General features: G+C 44.3%; 1 protein-coding gene across 1 annotated transcript; it reads left to right on the top strand.

Moving 5' to 3' along the window:
- Positions 1-19,292: 19,292 nt before the first annotated feature.
- h2bk1 (H2B.K variant histone 1) lies at positions 19,293-20,736 on the top strand. The gene is made up of 3 exons (XM_023977804.2): positions 19,293-19,370; positions 19,463-19,584; positions 20,352-20,736. Exons 2-3 carry the CDS (start codon positions 19,471-19,473, stop codon positions 20,586-20,588), a joined length of 351 nt encoding a protein of 116 aa, XP_023833572.1. The 5' UTR covers positions 19,293-19,370; positions 19,463-19,470; the 3' UTR covers positions 20,589-20,736.
- Positions 20,737-23,357: the final 2,621 nt, after the last annotated feature.

Here is a 23,357-nt window from a genome sequence, read left to right as displayed (position 1 = left end):
AACTACTGAACATAACGCGCAAATTTAAACTGAGATTTTTGGATATAAATATGAACTTTATTGAACAAAACATACATGTATTGTGTAACATGAAGTCCTATGAGTGTCATCTGATGAAGATCATCAAAGGTTAGTGATTCATTTTATCTCTATTTCTGCTTTTTGTGACTCCTCTCTTTGGCTGGAAAAATGGCTGTGTTTTGTCGTAACTAGGTACTGACCTAACATAATCGCATGGCATGCTTTTGTCGTAAAGCCTTTTTGAAATCGGATACTGTGGTGGGATTAACAACAAGTTTTTCTTTAAAATGGTGTATAATACATGTATGTTTGAGGAATTTTAATTATGAGATTTCTGTTGTTTTGAATTTGGCGCCCTGCACTTTCACTGGATGTTGGTTAGGTGGGATGTTAGCGACCCACGTACCCTAGAGAGGTTAATAGAAAGACCAAGTTCTTTGGCTGAAACGCGGACCCTTTTTATCCTCATATAAGGAAGTTATAAGCCATCAAACACACTCGATCCACTTGTAACAAGTAGCCCCATCATGGGGTTGGTTGTCACACAGTATGGGGTTGGTTGTCACAATGTTTGCTGGTGGCTTATTTATTCTGCCTAATATCAACTATCAATCACTTAGATCATGTATTTTCAGGTAGAGATACATCACGAAGCAACTGCTTTCTATCCTTCTCGATCACACGTTCTCTCTTCTCTCCATCTCCGTGTCTGCTCCACACAGACGGGATAAATCGGCAGGTGTGTAATGGATTATGGTCATGGTAGTTAATTACCACATTTTCTGGGCTAAACTATGTAGAATATTGGCCTGTTGGAAACTACAACTCCCTACTACATCGCAAAGTTCTGGCTTGAGCTGATTTATCTCTAGAGAAACTGCACATCGAGCTCACAGAAAATAAACAAATACAAATGGAATTCAAATAATTGAACCGACCTCGTCAATCGTCAATCTCGTCCTCGTCAATCAAAAAATAACCAACATTTTGGTTAATTGCTCAGCACTATATGTCGGCAAAAGGTGTTTGTGTTTACTTGTATAGTGGCACAGGCAATCTCCCTGTACAATAACCAACCCAGCATTCTATGTGACAACTGTCGGCAACCTCCCCCCCCACCCCCACCAATGCTAATTAACATGCTAGTTACCACATGGCTTGACCTAGCAACTCAGAAATAGGTTTGGAATGTAAACCTCCCTTTCCTCTTTTCAACAAACATAATTGTTCATGTATACTCCCAAAGTTAAACATTTATTGTAACGTCAGGTGAATGATGGGTCTAGAGTCAGGCGCAGAGAGAGCAAAAGTTTACGGGAACAAAACGCTTTAATGTCCATATGAAACAGGAACAGGTATAAAGGGGTGACGCCAAAACACAGGCGTAACACACGACCCACAGACCACTGTTTAAAAATGGACTGGACAGCGAAAAACCCACCAACAAATAATCCACACCCGAACGTAACATGAACACACAAAATAAGCCCGCACAAACACTAGCGGGCGAAACTAACCTAAATAGTACTCCTCCCAAAACCCCAACAAGAAACAGGTGAACCCAATTAGACATACATAAACGAAAAGGAAAAAGGGATCGGTGGCAGCTAGTAGACCGGCGACGACGACCGCCGAGCGCCACCCGAACGGGAAGGGGAGTCACCTTCGGTAGTATTTCGTGCGAACAGTCACCCCCTACTGACGCGCGGCCCGCCAGCCGCCGACACGGCCTCGGGACGACCCCGGGGCGAGGTGCAGGGCGATCCGGATGAAGGCGATGGAATTCCCTTAGTAGATCTGGATCCAATATATCCCCCACCGGGACCCAGCACCTCTCCTCCGGTCCGTACCCCTCCCAGTCCACGAGGTACTGCAGGCCCCTCACCCGGCGTCTGGAGTCCAGTATGGACCTTATGTGTACGCCGGGGACCCTCTATGTCTAGAGGGGGCGGAGGGACCTCCGGAACTCCCCCTTCCTGCATGGGACCAGCTACCACCGGCCTGAGAGAGACACACATGAAAGAGGGGTTAATACGATAATACGAAGGAAGTAACAATCGATAACACACCTCGTTTATTCTCCTCAGGACTTTAAATGGCCCTACACACTGCGGACCCAGCTTCCGGCAGGCAGGCGGAGGGGCAGTTTCGGGTCGAGAGCCAGACCCTGTCCCCCGGTGCAAATACGGGGGCCTCACTGCGGTGACGGTCAGCGCTCTTCTTCTGCCGTCCACTCGCCTGACGTTAAAGACTCCTGGACGGCTCTCCAGGTCTCCTTAGAGCGCTGCACCCACTCCTCCACCGCAGGAGCTTCGGTCTGGCTCTGATGCCATGGTGCAAGAAGGCTGGTACCCCAACACACACTCAAATGGTGACATGTTATGTAGAGGAGTGGCTGAGTGAGTTCTGGGCAATCTCTGCCCAGGGATGTATCTTGACCACTCCCCTGGCCGTCCTGGCATACGACCGTAGAAACCTACCCACCTCCTGGTTCACTCTCTCCACCTGCCCATTACTCTCCGGGTGATACCCGAGGTAAGGCTGACCGAGACCCCCAGATGCTCCATAAACGCCTTCCATATCTGGACGTGAACTGGGGACCCGATCAGAAACGATATCCTCGGGCACCGTAGTGCCGGAAGACATGGGTAAATAGTGCCTCCGCAGTCTGCAGGGCCGTAGGGAACGGGCACCCGGGATAAGACGGCAGGACTTAGAGAACCGATCCACAACGACCAGGATCGTGGTGTTCCCCTGAGACAAGGAAGATCAGTAAGGAAATCCACCGATAGATGGGACCACGCCGTTGTGGAACGGGGAGGGGTTGTAATTTCCCTCGTGGCAATGTCTAGGAGCCTTACTCTGAGCGCAACACGAACAGGAGGAGACATAGAATCGCACGTCTCTCACCAGGTAGGCCACCAGTACTTCCCTTTAAGACTTCGCACTGTCCTTGAAATACCGGGTGACCTGACGAGGGTAGACATGAGACCCATCGAATCAATTGATCACGAACAGCGAGCGGCCACATACCTACGACCCTCCGGGCACTGTGGAGGCGCAGGTAGCCCTTAGTGCCCGTCGATGTCCCGTTCCACCTCCCACACTACCGGTGCTACCAGGTTAGCCGCCGGAATGATAGGAGTAGGATCGATGGACCGGTCATCAGTGTCGTATAGTCGGGACAGCCGTCGGCCTTAGTATTGAGGGAACCTGGTCGATACGAAATCGTAAAACGAAACGGGCAAAAGAAATGGCCCACCTTGCCTGACGAGGATAGTCTCCTAGCTGATCGGATATACTCAAGTTCTGGTGGTCGGTCCAGATGAGAAAAGGGTGCTTAGCCCCTCAACGCAGTGTCTCACACCTTCAGAGCTTGACCATCTGAGCCACAACTCCCTATCCCACATCATAATTCCGCTCCTGGCCCGAGCTTCTTCGAAAAAAAGCACAGGGGCGGAGTTTCGGTGGCGTACCCGAGCGCTGGAGAGCACAGCCCGCCCCAGCCTGGATGCGTCCCACCTCAACTAGAACGCCAAAGAGGATCCGGATGCGCCAACACTGGCGGTCGGTGAACAACGCCTTCAACCGACAAAGCTCTCTCCGCCTCTGCGGACCACTGCAAGCGCACCGGGCCCCCTTCAGCAGTGAGTAAGGGCGCACCTGACCAAAACGGATAAACTCCGGTAGTATTGGCAAACCCTAAGAACCGCTGCACCTCCTTTACCGTGGTCGGAGTCGGCCATTTCGCACGGCTTTTACGCGGTCATCCTCCATTACCATCCCGAGGTGGAAAATGCGATAACCAGGGAAGGAACGGTCGTTTGGAAAACTCACATTTCTCGCCTTCACGTACAGGTCATGCTCCAGCAGTCGCCCAAGACCTTGCGCACCAGACGACACATGCTCAGCGCGTGTAGCGGAGTAGATCAAGATTCGTCAATATACCACCACTACACCTGTCCGTCAGCTGTCCTGAGAATCTCATCAACAAAGGATTGAAAGATGGCTGGAGCATTTTTCAACCCGTACGCATGACGAGATACTCATAATGGCAGATGTGTACTAACACGGGTTTTCCACTCATCTCCCTCCCGAATACACCAGATTAATATGCGCTCCTGAGTCAGTTGAGAAATCGCCCGTAATGATTCCACCGCCGTAGCGATGAGAGTAGTGGGTAACTAAAACCACTGTGATGAATTTAGACCTCGATAATCAATACACGGACGTAAACCACCTCCTTTTTCTTCACAAAAAAGAACTCGGGAGGCGGTGACATGGAGGGCGATGTACCCTGTCCCAGAGCCTCCGTGATGTTGATGTTCCTAGCCAACGTCTCTCTTGGACAACGGAATACACGTGACTCCTGGGAGTGCGCGTTTACCTGGAGTTTATCACACAATCCCCGTCGATGGGTGGTAATTGAGTCCGCTTCTTTTTACTGAAAGCGATTGCCAAATGGCATATTCAGCGGAATGCGCACGGTGGAACCTGGTCTGGACTTCCACCGTTGTCGCACGGTGAACTCCTAACACACTGCTGAACACTCATCAGACCACCCTGGAGAGCTCCTGTCTCCACGAAATCTTAGATTGTGATGGCAGCCAGGGAATTCCCAGCACCACCGGGAACCGCAGGTATCGATAAGAACAGACTAATCCGCTCCTTATGTTCCCTCATAATCATTCCAACGGAATAGTGGCTTCCCTGACAGCCCTGACCTAATGGTCGATATCTAAGGAGTGCAAAAGGAGGGGGTTCTACCTTAACTACGGAATCCTACAACTTCTGAGCGAGTCCGCGCATCTATAAAGTTCCCAGCTGCGCCTGAATCGACTAGCGCTTATGTGAGAGAGGGAAAAATTTAAGGAAACAAATTTAACAAAAACATGTGAACCAGGAAGCTCTGGGAGGTGTGTGCTGACTCACCTAGGTGACCGAGGAGTGTCTCTGCCTGCCTCTCGACTCCCAGATGGACTCCTCCAACCGACCCGATGTGTGCCCTCTCCGCCACAATGGGTACAGGAGGAGCCTCCTCCTCGGTCTCCCTAGACGCAGCCTCCTAGTCCATAGGAATGGGAGCGGGGGGGGCAGGAGGTGAACTGACAGGAACCTCTCAGAAGTCCGGAGCAGCCAGAGATGGTCTAGCCGATTGACATGTCAGATTAGCTTCCATCCAAGCTGAGCGTAGCGTCCGACAAGCCACTCTCTGCGGACGTCCTCCTTAGCTACACTGTAGTGGTCTATCAGGGCCTGTCGTTCCACCCTGCTCCAGCAGCCAAGTACGGAAATTCAAGCGCAAAATCCTGCGCGCTCCTCGTCCCCTGCCGGAGATGGAACAACCCTCTCCCCGCCGCTCGGCCATCCGGGGATGATCAAATACAGCCCGGAGCGACGGGTGAATCCAGGTAGTGACCCTCTCTGAGTCGGGTCCCATTCCATACGGCGTTGGCCCCACTCCAGGGCCCTACCCAGGCAGGAACGAGGACACTCACGCTCTCCTCGTCCGAGGGAGCGGCCGAATGGTGGCCAGGTAGAGATCAAGTTGGAGTAGAAATCCTGCACCCGGCGCCTGCTCATCGTACTCCCTCGGAGGCGTGATGCGCAGGACGTGGCACCGGCTCCCGCTGGAGTGATGGTAATGTTGATGTGGGAGGGTAGTGGGGTAGTAGGGGACCACTCCTCTCCCAACGGTCCATCCTCTCCATCATCTGACATTGCCGAACCAATGCGATGTAGGATGGACGTATGATGCAGGACTCTCTCCTCCACTCGTGGGAGAGGGGTGTCGCTGCTCCTGCTGACTCCATAGTAAGGTGCGGGCTTCTGTAAACGTCAGGTGAATGATGGGTGTAGAGTCAGGCGCAGAGAGAGCAAAAGTTTACGGGAACAAAACGCTTTAATGTCCATATGAAACAGGAACGGTATAAAGGGGTGACGCCAAAACACAGGCGACACACGACCCACAGACCACGTTTAAAAAATGAACTGGACAGCGAAAAACCCACCAACAAATAATCCACACCCGAACGTAACATGAACACACAATAAGCCGCACAACACTAGCGGCGAAACTAACCTAATAGTACTCCTCCCAAAACCCAACAAAAAACTGACCAATTAGACATACATAAACGAAAAGGAAAAAGGGATCGGTGGCACTAGTAGACCGGCGACGACGACCGCCGAGCCCACCCGAACGGAAGGGGAGTCACCTTCGGTAGTATTCGTGACATTTATAAAGAAAATACCAAGACATCTGGCTTTTTACTTTCACCTATGAAAAACACATTCCCCTCACCTCAATGTTTGTCAAGCTGATATGAATTGACAAGGTGGATCAAATCAAATCAAATCAAGTTTATTTTATATAGCCTTCGTAAATCAGCTAATATCTCGAAGTGCTGTACAGAAACCCAGCCTAAAACCCCAAACAGCAAGCAATGCAGGTGTAGAGAAGCACGGCAGCTAGGAAAAACTCCTAGAAAGGCAAAAACCTAGGAAGAACTAGAGAGGAACCAGGCTATGAGGGTGGCCAGTCCTCTTCTGGCTTGTGCCGGGTGGAGGTTATAAACAGAACATGGTCAAGATGTTCAAATGTTCATAAATGACCAGCATGGTCAATAATAATCAGGAGTAAAGTCAGTGGCTTTTCATAGCCGATCATTAAGAGTATCTCTACCGCTCTGTGCGTCTCTAGAGAGTTGAACAGCAGGTCTGGACAGGTAGCAGTCATGGACAGGTCAGGTTCCATAGCCGCAGGCAGAACAGTTGAAACTGGAACAGCAGCAAGGCCAGGTGGACTGGGGACAGCAAAGGAGTCATCATGCCCGGTAGTCCTGACGTATGGTCTAGGGCTCAGGTCCTCCGAGAGAGAGAAAGAAAGAAGAAGGAGAGAATTAGAGAGAGCATACTTAAATTCACCAGGACACCGGATAAGACAGGAAGAAGTCCCAATATACACAACTGACCCTAGCCCCCGACACATAACTAACTGCAGCATAAATACTGGAGGCTGAGACAGGAGGGGTCAGGAGACACTGTGGCCCCTCCGATGATAACCCCGACAGGGCCAAACAGGAAGGATATAACCCACCCCACTTTGCCAAAGCACAGCCCCCACACACTAGAGGGATCTTCAACCACAACTTACCATCCTGAGCAAGGCCGAGTATAGCCCACAAAGATCTCCACCACAGCACAAACCAAGGGGGTCGCCAACCAGACAGGAAGAATCACGTCAGTAACTCAACCCACTCAAGTGACGCACCCCTCCTGGGGACGGCATGAAGAGACACAGTAGCCAGTTACTCAGCCCCTGTAATAGGTTGAAGGCAGAGAATCCCAGTGGAGAGAGGGAACCGGCCAGGCAGAGACAGCAAGGGCGGTTCGTTGCTCCAGAGCCTTTCCGTTCACCTTCACACTCCTGGCCAGACTACACTCAAATCATATGACCTACTGAAAGAGATAAGTCTTCAGTAAGACTTAAAGGTTGAGACGAGTCTGCGTCTCTCACATGGGTAGGCAGACTATTCCATAAAAATTGAGATCTATAGGAGAGAAGCCCCTGCCTCCAGCTGGCCTGCGTCTTGTGACCGTAGCGTACGTGTAGGTATGTACGGCAGACCAACTCGGAAGGATAGGTAGGAGCAAGCCCATGTAACGCTTTATAGGTTAACAGTACTTTAAAATCAGCCCTGCCTTAACAGGAAGCCAGTGTAGGGAAGCTAGCACTGGAGTATATGATCAAATTTCTTGGTTCTAGTCAGGATTCTAGCAGCCGTATTTAGCACTAACTGAAGTTTATTTTAGTGCTTTATCCGGGTAGCCGGAAAGTAGAGCATTGCAGTAGTCTAACCTAGAGTAACAAAGCATGGATTAATTTTTCTGCATCATTTTTGGACAGAAAATTTCTGATTTTTGCAATGTTACGTAGATGGAAAAAAGCTGTCCTTGAAACCGTCTTGATATGTTCGTCAAAAGAGAGATCAGGGTCCAGAGTAACGCCGAGGTCCTTCACAGTTTTATTTGGAACGACTTTACAACATCAAGATTAATTGTCAGATTTAACAGAATATCTCTTTGTTTTCTGGGACCTAGAACAAGCATCTCTGTTTTAAAAGTAGACGTTTTCAGCCATCCACTTCCTTATGTCTGAAACACAGGCTTCTAGCGAGGGACTTTTGGGGCTTCCACATGTTTCATTGAAATGTACAGCTGTGTGTCATCCGCATAGCAGTGAAAGTTAACATTATGTTTTCGAATGACATCCCCAAGAGGTAAAATATATAGTGAAAACAATAGTGGTCCTAAAACGGAACTTGAGGAACAAAGAATTGTACAGTTGATTTGTCAGAGGACAAACCATTCACAGAGACAACTGATATCTTTCCGACAGATAAAGATCTAAACCAGGCAGAACTTGTCCGTGTAGACCAATATGGTTTCCAGTCTTTCCAAAGAATGTGGTGATCGATGGTATCAAAGGCAGCACTAAGGTCTAGTAGCACGAGGACAGATGCAGAGCCTCGGTCTGACGCCATTAAAAGGTCATTTACACCTTCACAAGTGCAGTCTCAGTGCAATGATGGGGTCTAAAACCAGACTGAAGCATTTCGTATACATTGTTGTCTTCAGGAAGGCAGTGAGTTGCTGCGCAACAGCTTTTTCTAAAATTTTTGAGAGGAATGGAAGATTCGATATAGGCCGATAGTTTTTTAATCATTTTCTGCGGTCAGGTTTGGCTTTTTCAAGAGAGGCTTTATTACTGCCACTTTTAGTGAGTTTGGTACACATCCGGTGGATAGAGAACCGTTTATTATGTTCAACATAGGAGGGCCAAGCACATGAAGCAGCTCTTTCAGTAGTTTAGTTGGAATAGGATCCAGTATGCAGCTTGAAGGTTTAGAGGCCATGATTATTTTCATCATTGTGTCAAGAGATATAGTACTAAAACACTTAAGTGTCTCTCTTGATCCTAGGTCCTGGCAGAGTTGTGCAGACTCAGGACAGCTAAGCTTTGGAGGAATACGCAGATTTAAAGAGGATTTGCTTTCTAATGATCATGATCTTTTCCTCAAAGAAGTTCATGAATTTATTACTGCTGAAGTGAAAGCCATCCTCACTTGGGGAATGCTGCTTTTTAGTTAGCTTTGCAACAGTATCAAAAATACATTTTGGATTGTTCTTATTTTCCTCAATTAAGTTGGAAAAGTAGGATGATCGAGCAGCAGTGAGGGCTCTTCGATACTGCACGGTTGAGGATGAGTTCTTTCAAAGAATTCACACATTTGAATTGTTTTATTATTACACAGCATCCTTTAGATTGGGAATAATAAGCACCCATGAGACAACCAACCCGTGAGACAACCAACCCCGGTCTCCCCTATGTAATGCACATTGGTTCCACAGGAGAAAAGCAACAGAGTATATATATTTATTCACCTAAGACATATAAGACTCATTACAACACTGAAACAAGGGAGGGACAAAGACTTTGAGAGGGACAAAGACGGTTTTATCCACAGCGGTTACACATATTCATAGAAATATGGTCCATGAGGGACTTGAACCCACAAATCTGATGTTTAAAAACAGCACTCTCAAACCAAGAGAACTACCGCACTGGGACCATAACGTGTCTCTGATTATGTTACAATACTCGAAGTAAATAATTTCAGATTATCCCTAAAGAGTGAATGGAAACACACTCAAATACTGTTAATAACGCAATTTGTGTTGACACGTATTGACCAACAATGGGACTACAGGTTACATCTGCTACAGGTTAAATCTGCTACAGGTTACATCTGCTACAGGTTACAACACACTCCAGGTTACATCTGCTACTGCTGTTGATAGTTAGGCATCTGGCTAGTGGATGTACACACACAAACCTTTATTTTCACACACACAAAGAAAGCAGTGTCGCCTGGGAGATTGGTATTTCATGCTGATACTGAACATCTTTATGCCGGCATCTCCTTTCAAATCAAATCAAATTGTATTTGTCACATGCACCGAATACAACAGGTGTTGTATTCGGTGCAGACCTTACAGTGAAATGCTTACTTACAAGCCCTTAACCAACAATGCAGTTAAGAAAAATAAGTGTCAAGTAAAAAAATAGATAATAAAAATAAATAATTCAAGAGCAGCAGTAAAATAACAATTGCGAGGCTATATACAGGGGGTACCGGTACAGAGTCAATGTGCCGGGGCACAGGTTAGTGAAGGTAATTGAGGTAATATGTACATGTAGGTGGAGTTAAAGTGACTATGCATAGATAAAAAACAGAGAGTAGCAGCAGCGTAAAAGAGGGGGTGGGAGGGGGACAATGCAAATAGGCTGGGTAGCCATTTGATTAGCTTGAAACATGTTGGTATTACAGACTCAGTCAGGCACAGGTTGAAAATGTCAGTTAAGACACTTACCAGTTGGTCAGCGCATAATCGGAGTACACCTCCTGGTACTCCATCTGGCCCTGCTGCCTTGTGAATGTTGACCTGTTTAAAGGTCTTACTCACATTGGCTACGGAGAGCGTGATCACACAGTCGTCCGGGAACAGCTGATGCTCTCATGCATGCTTCAGTGTTGCTTGCCTCGAAGCGAGCATAGAAGTAATTTAGTTTGTCTGGTAGGCTCGTGTCACTAGGCAGCTCGCGGCTGTGCTTCCCTTTGTAGTCTGTAATGGTTTGCAAGCCCTGCCACATCTGACGAGAGTCAGAGCCGGTGTATTACAATTCAATATTAGTCCTGTATTGACGCTTTGCCTGTTTGATGGTTCGTTGGAGGGCATAGCGTGATTTCTTATAATTGTCCGAGTTAGAGTCCAACTCCTTGAAAGCGGCAGCTCTACCCTTTAGCTCAGTGCGGATGTTGCCTGTAATCCATGGCTTCTGGTTGGGGTATGTACGTACGGTCACTGTGGGAATGAAGTCATCGATGCACTTATTGATGAAGCAAGTGACTGATGTGGTGTACTCCTCAATGCCATCGGAAGAATCCCGGAACATATTCCAGTCTGTGCTAGCAAAACAGTCCTGTAGCTTAGCATCTGCTTCATCTAACCACTTCTTTATTGACCGAGCCACTGGTGCTTCCTGCTTTAGTTTTTGCTTGTAAGCAGGAATCAGGAGGATATAATTATTGTCAAATTTGCCCAATGGAGGGCGAGGGAGAGCATTGTATGTACCTCTGTGTGTGGAGTAAAGGTGGTCCAGCGTTTTTTCTCCTCTGGTTGCACATTTAACATGCTGGTAAAACTGATTTAAGTTTCCCTGCATTAAAGTCCTCGGCCACTAGGAGCACCGCCGGATGAGCATTTTCCTGTTTGCATTTGGCCTTATACAGCTCATTGAGTGTGGTCTTAGTGCCAGCATCGGTTTGTGGTGGTAAATAAATAGCTATGAAAAATAAATAGTGTTGTCTACGGCTTATCATTAGATACTATACCTCAGGCGAGCAAACCCTTGAGACTTCCTTAATATTAGATTTTGTGCACCAGCTGTTGTTCAGAAATATACACAGACACCAACCCTTGTCTTACCGGAGGCAGCTGTTCTATCTTGCCGATGCAGCGTAAAACCCGCCAGCTGTATTTTATCCATGTCGTCGTTCAGCCACGACTCGGTGAAACATAAGATATTACAGTTTTAATGTCCCGTTGGTAGGATATTCGTGATGGTAGCTCGTCTATTTTGTTATCCAATAATTGTACGTTGGCTTAGAGGACTGATGGTAGAGGCAGATTACCCACTCGCCGTCGGATCCTTACAAGGCACTCCGACCTACGTCCCCGATATCTCTGTCTTTTTCTCATGCGAATGACGGGGATTTGGGCCTTGTCGGTGTCTGAAGTAAATCCTTCATGTCCGACTCGTTAAAGTTATACTTGGATACGTATAACAACAGAAAGAACATGTCCTTCAGTGGAGGGTCTAGTCCAGTACAAACCAGGGTCGTTGTTGATAATGGCTGACCCTGGTTGTGACCCCACTCTCTGAGGGTGTCTCAGGGAGAGTTGGGATATGAAAAAAACACATTTCCAATTCACATGTGTATAATACACACTTGTACATGTGTGAAATAGGACAAATATAAGCACCCTCCAAATGATTATTATTATATCAATGGCAGCTTTATTGTGTGTAGGGGAGACCGGGGTTGGTTGTCTCACGGGTTAGTTGTCACAATTCTTATTACTGCCAATCTAAAAGGTGCTGTGAAGGTGCTGTTAAAATGTGTGAATTCTTTGGAAGAACTCATCCACCTGGTCAATTCATATCAGCTTGATAAAACATTGGGCTGAGGTGAATTCGTGTGTTTTTCATATGGGAAAGTAAAAAACAGATGTCTTGGTATTTTCTTTATAAATGTTTAACTTTGGGAGTATACATGAACAATTATGTTTGTTGAAAAGAGGAAAGGGAGAGCTATATTACAAACCATCAGTACCAGTCAAAAGTTTGGATACACCTACTCATTTAAGTGTTTTTCTTTATTTTTACTGTTTTCTACATTATAGAATAATAGTGAAGACATCAACACTATAAAATAGCACATGTGGAATCATGTTGTAACCAAACAAGTGTTAAACAAATCAAAATATATTTTAGATTTGAGATTCTTCAAAGTAGCCACCATTTGCCTTGTTGACAGCTTTGCACACTCTTTGCATTATCTCAACCAGCTTCATGAGGTAGTCACCTGGAAAGCATTTCAATTAACAGGTGTGCATTGTTAAAAGTTAATTTGTGGAATTTCTTTCCTTCTTAATGTGTTTGAGCCAATCAGTTGTGTTGTGACAAGGTAGGGGTGGGATACAGAAGATAGCCCTATTTGGTAAAAGACCAAGAAACAACAGTCCATCATTACTTTAAGACATGAAGGTCAGTCAATATGGAAAATGTCAAGATGTCTTTTCAAGTGCAGTCTCAAAAACCAGCATGCGCTAAGATGAAACTGGCTCTCATGAGGACCGCCACAGGAAAGGAAGACCCAGAGTTACCTCTGCTGCAGAGGATAAGTTCATTAGAGTTAACTGCACATCAGATTGCGGCCCAAATAAATGATTTACAGAGTTCAAGTAACAGACACATCTCAACATCAACTGTTCAGAGGAAACTGAGTGAATCAGACCTTCATGGTCGAAATGCTGCAAAGAAACCACTACTAAAGGACACCAATAATAAGAAGAGACTTGCTGGGCCAAGGAACATAAGTAGAGGACATTAGAGTTAGGATCATTTCCAGTGGAAATCTGTCCTTTGGTCTGATGAGTCCATATTTTAGATTTTTGCGTCTTTGTGAGATGCAGAGTAGGTGAATGGATGATCTCCGCTTAAGTGGTTCCCACCGTGAAGCATGGAGAAGGAGGTGTGATGGTGTGGGGGTGCTGTCAGTTATTTATTTAGAATTCAAGGCACACTTAACCAGCATGGCTACCACAGCATTCTGCAGCAATACGCCATCCCATCTGGTTTGCGCTTAGTGGGAATATCATTTGTTTTTCAACAGGACAATGACCCAACATACCTCCAGGCTGTGTAAGGGCTATTTGACCAAGAAAGAGAGTGATGGAGTGCTGCATCAGATGACCTGGCCTCCACAATCACCGACCTCAACCCAATTGAGATGGTTTGGGATGAGTTGGACCGCAGGGTGAAGGAAAAGCAGCCAACAATTGCTCAGCGTATGTGGGAACTCTTTCAAGACTGTTGGAAAAGCATTCATCATGAAGCTGGTTGAGAGAATGCCAAGAGTATGCAAAGCTGTCATCAAGGCAAAGGGTGGCTACTTTGAATAAAATATATTTTTAGATTTGTTTAACACTTTTTTGGTTACTACAAGATTCCATATGTGTAATTTCATAGTGTTGATGTCTTCACTATTATTCTACAATGTAGAATTTTTTGACTGGTACTGTATTTGAGTATTTTTGAGTGTCTGAGTTGCTAGGTCAACTAGCATGTGACAGCTAGCATGTTAATTAGCATGGGGGGGTGGTTGCCACAGTTGTCACATAGAATGCGGGGTTGGTTGTCACTATCCACTCCATTATAACCATATTGTACAGGGAGATTGCCAGTGCCACTACATTCCAAACACAGGAGGTTGGTGGCACCTTAATTTTAATTGGGGAGGACGGGCTCGTGGTCATGGTTGGAGCGGAATGAGTGGAACGGTATCAAATACATCAAAATACACCATTCCATTCGCTCCATTCCAGCCATTATTATAAGCCGTCCTCCCCTCAGCAGCCTCCACTGATTCCAAACCTATTTCTAGGTCAAGCAATGTGGTAACTAGCATCTTAATTAGCATCCGTTTGTCTCCTCCCCTTCATCTACACTGACTGAAGTGGATTTAAGAGGTGATATCAATAATGAATCATAGCTTTCACCTAGATTCACCTGGTCAGTCTATGTCACGGAAAGAGCAGGTGTTCCTAATGTTTTGTACATTCAGTGTATACACAACTGAAATATTTTATTGAAGTAAAGTCATGTAAATAAATTTTGGTGAATAAGTGATAAGCAGTAATGGGCAGTCACTACCATCATGGGACCTTTATATGTTGTTTTATTCTGTGTTGGTACAGCATTCAACCCACATAATACATAGTGCATTAAAACTTCTTATTGCTAGGTGGCAGTAATGAGTAGCTTGGATGAAAAGGTGCCCAGAGTAAACTGCCTGCTATTCAGGCTCAGAGGCTAAGATATGCATATTATTCGTAGATTTGGATAGAAAACACTCTGAAGTTTCTAAAACTGTTCAAATGATGTCTGTGAGTATAACAGAACTCATATTGCAGGCAAAAACCTGAGAAAAAATCCAACCAGGAAGTGGGAAATCTGAGGTTTGTAGGATTGCCTATCCAATATACAGTGGGATATTGGTCATATTGCACTTCCTAAGGCTTCCACTAGATGTCAACAGTCTTTAGAACATTGTTTGATGCTTCTACTGTGAAGAATGAGGGAAGGAGAGATCTTTGAGTCTTTGGTATCTGGCATGAGCTGAACATGCGCGCTCACGTGAGAGCGAAATGCTTTCCATTGCATTTCTGAAGACAAAGGAATTCTCCGGTTGAAACATTATTGAAGATTTATATTAAAAACATCCTAAAGATTGAGTCTATACATCGTTTGACATATGAACTTTATTGAACAAAACATACATGTATTGTGTAACATGAAGTCCTATGAGTGTCATCTGATGAAGATCATCAAAGGTTAGTGATTAATTTTATCTCTATTTCTGCTTTTTGTGACTCCTCTCTTTGGCTGGAAAAATGGCTGGGTTTTTCTCGTAACTAGGTGCAGACCTAAAATAATTGTTTGTTGTGCTTTCGTCGTAAAGTATTTTTGAAATCGGACACTGTGGTGGGATTAACAACAAGTTTATCTTTAAAATGGTGTAAAATACTTGTATGTCTGAGGAATTTTAATTATGAGATTTCTGTTGTTTTGAATTTGGCGCCCTGCACTTTCACTGGCTGTTGTCATATCGATCCCGTTAACGGGATCTCAGCCGTAAGAAGTTTTAAATGTCTACAAAAATATAATCAAAACCAAAACTGAACCAACCTCAAAAAGCACTAATCGCTCAGCACTACGACATATCCAAATGTGTTAGGAATATGTAGTGTGGAGAGCGTTTGCCGATGGATCAAAATAGGATGTTGATGCCTGGCCGATGTGTAAACGATGTAGAACTGTAGAATTTAGAATGTAGGTATTCTAATACATCTGTGAGATGTCTTGCCACTTAGCAAACAATTTCTAAACTGCATCTTCCCGATGCATCATATATACATCTGTTGGACAGAGGTATCTGTGCTATCTGGGTTGGCTTCCTCTTTCTCACACACATATGTTTTCTGTCAAACACCCACACATGTACACGTGTGTGCAAACAAACAAATACACACACAAATGTACTCAAAATGTCATATGTTGTTCTTCAGGCATAAAATGCTGAATTTTGTTAGGAATATGGTTCAATCAAAGAAAAGCTTTCGAAGACACTGTATACTATATTGCCTCACTTCCTGTTACAAAAGGAATAAGCTACCAGCAAACATTGTGACAACCAACCCCGCGATTAGGCTGCTTGTCACAAGTGGACAGAGCGTGTTTGATGGCTTATAACTTCATGTTGGAATAAGATATAAGGATAAAAAGGGTTCGTATTTCAATCCAAAGCCTTGGTCTTTCTATTAATGTTGTAGAGTCTTGTAAGATATACTGGTGCTGAGAAATACACAAGAGTAAAAGGTGTGTATAAATGGTGGTTTGCACATCTCCCCTACTGTTTACATGACTGAGGTCATTGACATTGAATGATGATATTGTTTGAGATAAGGACTTAATGTTCCATTTTTATTCCACATGTGAATAACATGGGTCTTTGAACCTGGATTTCCTGCACCACACAATACTGTGTTAGCTCACTGAGCTAAAGCCTGAGCGTTAGCTGGGGGAACTTACACAATTCTTGAGGTCTTAGGCAACGTGGCTACTCATCAAGCGAGTGTGATTCACTGAACACCCTCAGTTACACACAGCTGACGAAATATAATGGGTGCTGTTGTGTGCTTCTGGAAAAAATAACCCCAAGTAATTAGCAAGAGCTAAGGTCTGAGACCTGTGCTCCCTGGCAATCTACTGTATGGAGGCTTAAGCATCACGACGGTCTGGAAGAAACAGCTAATAAGAGATTGCTAATTGTAGCAGCCAGGAGAGGACACTACATTGATCAAAATACATTTAATTAAATCTCCCCAAAGTGTGTGTAAGAAATCAAATAAGCTTGTTCAAGGTTTGGAATGATAAGCTCATTGCTCATTTAGCGCTACCTTTGTACTTGATGAAGCTGTTAGTGGGTTTTGACTAGGTAGCATACAGCTACAACCGGAAGTTACTTTTCCCAGCAGGTTAGGAGAATTAACATAGCAGGTTAGGAGAATTAGGGTTAAAGTTAGGAATAGGGTAAGCTCTCCTAACATGATACAAAAAGCAACTTCCAGTCGTAGCTGTACTCCATCTAGTCACAACCCTGTTAGCGCTGGCAAGGGGGATACCTAGTCAGTTCTACAACTGACTGCATCTTCCACATTTAACCCAACCCCTCTGAATCAGAGAGGTGCGGAGGGCTGCCTTAATCAACATCCACGGCGCCCGGGGAACAGTGGGTTAACTGCCTTGCTCAGGCGCAGAACGACAGATTTTTACCTTGTCAGCTCGGGGATTCGATCCAGCAAACATTAAGTTACTGGCCAAACGCTCCTACACGCCAGGCTAGAAAGCCTAAACTTCAAAGTAAAAAAATGTCAACTGCATATGATGAAACTGTCCAATTCCTTGCAATGACAGACACATGGACTTTCATCAACAGACAAGCTCTGGAGTCCTGTGATATGAGCTGGGAGATATGACAAGGCCACATATGGACATCAAGCATATGTTATTCGTCACAAAGACCTTATCAGAGACTCACAAAATACAAGACAGGTGGTTTGCCATCTGAAGTGTCAAATGGATTTAATTCTGACTAACTGCAAAGAACCTCTTTAGATAGTGGTGAATTAAACACGGAATGGTACATGAAGGTTATGATCAATCCTTCTATGGTTGTAAGATAATTTCCTTGACTGTATTGAAACCGTTTTGAACAGACACAGATGTTACTGCAATCAGTTTGCTGATGTCAACGTTGTGAACAGAGTGCCCCATGGTGGCTGTGGGGTTATGGTATGGACAAGCATAAGCTACGGACAATGAACACAATTGCATTTTATCGATGGCAATTTGAATGCACAGAGATACTGTGACGTGTCATTCATCCGCCGCCATCACCTCATGTTTCAGCATGATAATGCATGTGTCACGATCGTTGATGGAATGAGGAGACCAAGGTGCAGCATGGTAGGTGTACATCTTTCTTTTATTAAGTGACACCGAAAAAACGAAAAAAAAAAACGAACGTACCGCTACATGCAGTGCAGAAAGCAACTACACACAAACAAGATCTCCCAAACTAAAGGTGGGAAATGGCTGCCTAAGTATGACCCCCAATCAGAGACAACGATAGACAGCTGCCTCTGATTGGGAACCATACCCGGCCAACAACGAAATAGAAAAACTAGAATGCCCACCCAAGTCACACCTTGACCTAACCAAATAGAGAAATAAAAAGGCTCTCTAAGGTCAGGGCATGACAGCATGGCCCCATGTCAAAAGGATCTGAACACAATTCCTGGTAGCTGAAAAGTTCCCAGTTATTCAATGTCACCCATTGAGCATGTTTGGGATGCTCTGGATTTACGTGTATGGCAGCGTTCCAGTTCCCGCCAATATCCAGCAACTTCGCACAACCTTTGAAGAGGAGTGGGACAACATTCCACAGGCCACAATCAACAGCCTGATCAACTCTACGCGAAGGAGATGTGTCGCCCTGCATGAGGCAAATGGTGGTCAAAGCAGATACTGACTGGATTTTTGATCCATGAACCTACCTTTTTTGTACCTGTGACAATCAGATGCATATTTGTATTCCCAATCATGTGAAATCCATAGATTAGGGCCTAATTAATGTATTTCAATTGACTGAGTAAAATCTTAGAAATTGTTGCAATTTGATTTTTGTTCAGTATAATTGTGACATACATTATTTGCATGTTGAGAGTAAGTAAGTGTGCCGCCTTATGGGATGCCCGATCATGGCTGGTTGTGATACAGCCTGGGATTGAAATAGTGTCTGTACTGACGCCTCTAGCACTGAGATGCAGTGCCTTAGACCGCTGAGCCACTCAGGAGCCTAATGTAGGCTACCTTTTGTGATTACATGCTGCCTTTGGTGTCTCCTGAAAATACAGAATAAGGGAGTCTTTAAAATGATATTCAGAAGAAAAAAAATATTCAGCCAATTTGCAAGGCTGAAAGTAAAATTGTCATAACCAGTTATACACACAGTCAAGGACCATTATGCACTGTGTAAATTGCTGAGGAAAGTGTGACCACTGTCGTCATTCTACAAGAAAATTAATTTACTTGTACTCCAAAATCTGAATCACGAGCTGATGATGACTGTTGTTGATGCAATGCTTATTGACAAGTACAATGCTGGTGCACGCATGACCCCCAGTGGACTGTGCATGAATGACAGGCTGATTTTTCAATAGGCTGCACCTGCATAGACACCACGTGAGCTGTCCATTAATTAATGGCCACTTAAAAACAGGTTGTGACAGCTTGATGAAGCAGAAATTACAGATGAATAGACCACAACAGTGCTGACAGCATTATACATATAATCCCGGTTGCGCTGTATCTAAAGGTAGGTCTTATACATAAACAAACGTGTACCTTATTAGAACAATTTACTGTTTAAATCGTGACTTATCACTTAAATTACTGTTGTATGCACAGTTTCTGAAATGAGTAACGATGTAACCAAGAAGAAGGGAAAGGCAGTCGGAGAGAAAAAGACTAAAAGAAAAGCCAAGAGGAGAGAGACTTATGCAGTGTATATCTATAAAGTTTTGAAGCAGGTAAGTGTCGGAAAATGTGCTTTCATGTATTTTTTGTTGTTGCTTAGTCTCGTTTTAAAGACCTTAGTTTCGCCCATGAGCAATTAGGCTGGTGACGAGGTGACTATTTATTTTTTGTATATCTATCCTATCAATATGATATTTTAACCCCGCAGTTTGAGGCACCGCTGCCTCATTCTAAGTAACAAAAATAAAATCTCCATCCAAATCCATCAATTTAAAATAGACATGTTTTTGCATGGGCTGCGTCTCAATCCACAACTTTTTGTCACCCTTCTACATCTGTGGTGGAAAGTGGCAGAGCTACAGCGCTGTTTCTCAGACCAGGAGACATCCCGAAAATCTGTCTTCTCACAAATGTTGAGCTGCTGGATGTTTGGGCCACAAACTAATATGAACACCGTATAGAAAGGGGAGACTCATGAACATGATGGTGTTTTGCTATAAAGTCAACCCATACAAATAATGGATGTTTGTGCCAACAAATAAGGTGTTAAATGTGTATCTTGAGTCCTCATAGATTATAGGATACTTCAACCTTATTTATTTTATATTTTTTGTGCTGTTGAGTGTTTCTGTAGTCTATTAGTAAAGGCCACTTTTTTGGGGGGGGTACCTAAGGGGTCTTAGATTTTGACCTTTAAACATTTCATCTTAGACCCCCCCCCCCCCCCCCCCCCCCCACAGTGTAAACTTTAAAGAATTAAAGGCACTAACTACTTGCTCTAGTTCTTTTCAACTTGATGACATGTGTTCTTTGTCTCTAGGTCCATCCTGACACTGGCATCTCCAGCAGAGCAATGAGCATAATGAATTCCTTCGTCAACGACGTGTTTGAGCGCATTGCAACTGAGGCATCTCGTCTGACCCAGTACAACAAACGCTCAACCATCACCAGCCGAGAGGTACAGACCGCAGTCCGACTCTTGCTACCTGGAGAGCTGGCCAAGCACGCCGTGTCAGAGGGCACCAAAGCTGTCACCAAATACACTAGTTCAAAGTAGAAAATGAGTGTATCAAATGCAGCAGGAATGCAATTAAGACTATGGATGCGCCACTAAGTTTAAGTTGACTCATTATTTTTGAAAATAAATGCACTAAATTGATTGTTTTTTGGGGGGGGTCCCCATGATTAAATGTTTCTGCAATTTTCATTTTTTGCCACTAGATGGGATCATTACTTTAGTTATATTTTGCTGTCATTTTCAGTCAGAACATGCATACCCTCAACACAACATTGGCAACCTCTACCCAGACCCCGTGCAGGTAGCTCAATTTATGTAACTGCACATATCGACTACATGGGCTATCTAATGTAAATAAGCTATAAGTACAGGTGGCTGTTTTGCTCAAGCTATATTAAGTACAAATGGAGTCTTGCAAGTTAATGCTATAAGTTACAAAAACCATATGATATCGTATGTGCTGATGTTTTGGTAAAAAATAATCTAGAGCAAGGTTCCCTCTCTTCCCCATTTTGATGTTTTTCCCTAGAGCTACACCAGTCCTTTTTGCCCCGATATAGAGGGCCATTTAATAAAATGCTCTATAGCAGGGGTATTCAACTCAAACCCTGAGGTCTGGAACCTGCTGGTTCCTGTTCAACCTGAATTACACACACCTGGTGTCCTAGGTCTAAATCAGTGCTTGATTAGAGTGGACCGGTGGGGGGAATCAATAGATTAGGCATGTCATAAACCATCTTAATGGTTTACACAGGCATCCCAATTCTGATCTTAAACCCAATTATTGGCAAAAGATCTGATTGGTGAAAAGACAAATTAGTGAATAAAAAGATCAGAATTGGTTTACCTGTCTAAACGCAGCCCAAGTAGGCCTTTGCTGCGCTGCTGACGTTGAAAGTGGAAGACTATCCAAAGGGAATGCAAGGGATACAGCCTCATGCTTATGTTTACAAATTAAACATTACACATCTAGACTATAATCATAAGATGTGAATTTGCTGAATAGTCTTTGATTACTGCATAATAACACTAATGAAGTCTAATTAGGAGAAAATGGAAGTCTTTACAATTAGGATAATGTTAACATCCTGACATATTTATATAAATAACCCCTAGAAGTATAACTATTACCCTTATCAACAGCCCAGAAAGTCAAGCAGCATTCATTGTTAATGGGCTTGTATACCAGACAGTTCCTTCTCCCCTCTGTCACACTCATGGTATCCATTTCAGATGTTTCTTCCTGATATATTGCTAATGACATCTATGGACCTATTACCACGGGTGTGATCTGATGCTATCATTAATAGCTAGCATGGCCAGTAGTGTTTTTGTAAATTATTATCATTATGGCCATTTGTACGACTGCCTGGGTATAACACCCCCTCCCAACCCCTTAAGATCCTTACTCCAGCCCCGGACTTTGCCTCACTCTCCTAGCTCTTTGTACCCATTGCTGTCTCCTTTAGGGAGTGTTATAAACACATTATGGATGGATACATTAGTGACTGATGCAGAAGCACCAGGCTCGCCTGCCTTGTTTTGGTGCGAGAGAGAGCTGCATCATTAGAAAATGTTCCACTTGGCGGGGAAGCGCGTATTAACTGCACTTGCAATGAAATGAGGTTGTGATATATGGTTAAAGTTATAGAGGGACTATTAGGTTGAAATATGAACCTCTCAATTGTCATAATGAAGCAGGGGCTATTTGCGTGCATGGCGATCAGGTCGTTATAGGAGGAGACAATTGGAATCCGTAACGACACACTATACATTACAGGGCCTAGGCTAGGTAGTGGGTTTAGAAGGGGGTGAAAGTAATCATGCCATCACAGAATGGTACAGAGCTTCCATCAACCAACAATTCAAATTCATTTTTGTTCCCCCTAACATTTCTAGCAGCAAAGTGATGAGATGGGGACCGAGGTTGGTTGGACTGCATCCGGCATGTCTCGGTTTAGGTTCTTCTTTAAGGACTTCGATGGACAACAAATGCTGGTATGAGTCATCCCTGCCTTTGTTGCCATCACCAGGCATTTGTGGCCCATAATGGCCCCTCAAAGAAGAGCTTACGCGGAGTGTGTCACATAGTGATCCAAATGCATTAGAGGCCTCGGCTACAATGGCACAATAGGAACTCTATAAGGAAGTAAAAGTGTACATGGGAAGTGCCAGGTTAATGGTAATTGTATGTAGGAATAGAAATGTCTAACTCCACTATAATAACCTGTTAAAGGCCCCAATTAGCCCCTCGTCCCCCGCCCTGTTTCCATGGTCACCACTTATGACTAAATAGGTCTTTAGATGAGTGATCTGACTGTACCGTCACAAGCCACAGGTTCACAATGAGTAGTTCCATGTAATTTCAGCAAGCCATCATACCCACCATCTCAGATTGTTCTGAAATTGTTTCTGTAGTTAGAAACATCAAGATTGGCATTCCTGAAACATTATTATATTTTATCTCAGACAAATTAACCTAATTGATTGCACCAACAGACCAATCCAACAACCAGTATACAGTATCAATTCTCTATGTTTGACAAATAGTATGTAGTTGTGGCTTGGATGATTGCTTTTCCATACTATGTAATGTATTCCCTGTGAATCTTGTGATGTTAGTTTTTTCCCTGTTCAGAAAATTACGTAATTGCTTGCATTATTTACCATAATGTAGTGTGAAAGTACCAGGTTTTGCTCACTAGATGCCACTGTTCCTGCTATACCGCCACACTCTTTTATTCATTTTGCTGGTCTCTTGTGTTTATTAAATAGATCACATTTCCGTTGCAACTTTGGGTAGAAAAA

This window comes from Salvelinus sp. IW2-2015, linkage group LG32 (assembly GCF_002910315.2).
Source record: "Salvelinus sp. IW2-2015 linkage group LG32, ASM291031v2, whole genome shotgun sequence".
Lineage (NCBI taxonomy): Eukaryota > Metazoa > Chordata > Actinopteri > Salmoniformes > Salmonidae > Salvelinus > Salvelinus sp. IW2-2015.
The sequence above is the reverse complement of the archived record's forward strand: the minus strand, read 5'-3'. Positions and strand labels throughout refer to the sequence as shown.

Excerpts from the sequence above, each read along its gene's own strand:
- h2bk1 (XM_023977804.2), top strand. The coding sequence starts at position 19,471 with ATGAGTAACGATGTAACCAAGAAGAAGGGAAAGGCAGTCGGAGAGAAA. Across the intron at positions 19,585-20,351 it reads TCTATAAAGTTTTGAAGCAG|GTCCATCCTGACACTGGCAT; the intron begins GTAAGTGTCGGA and ends CTTTGTCTCTAG.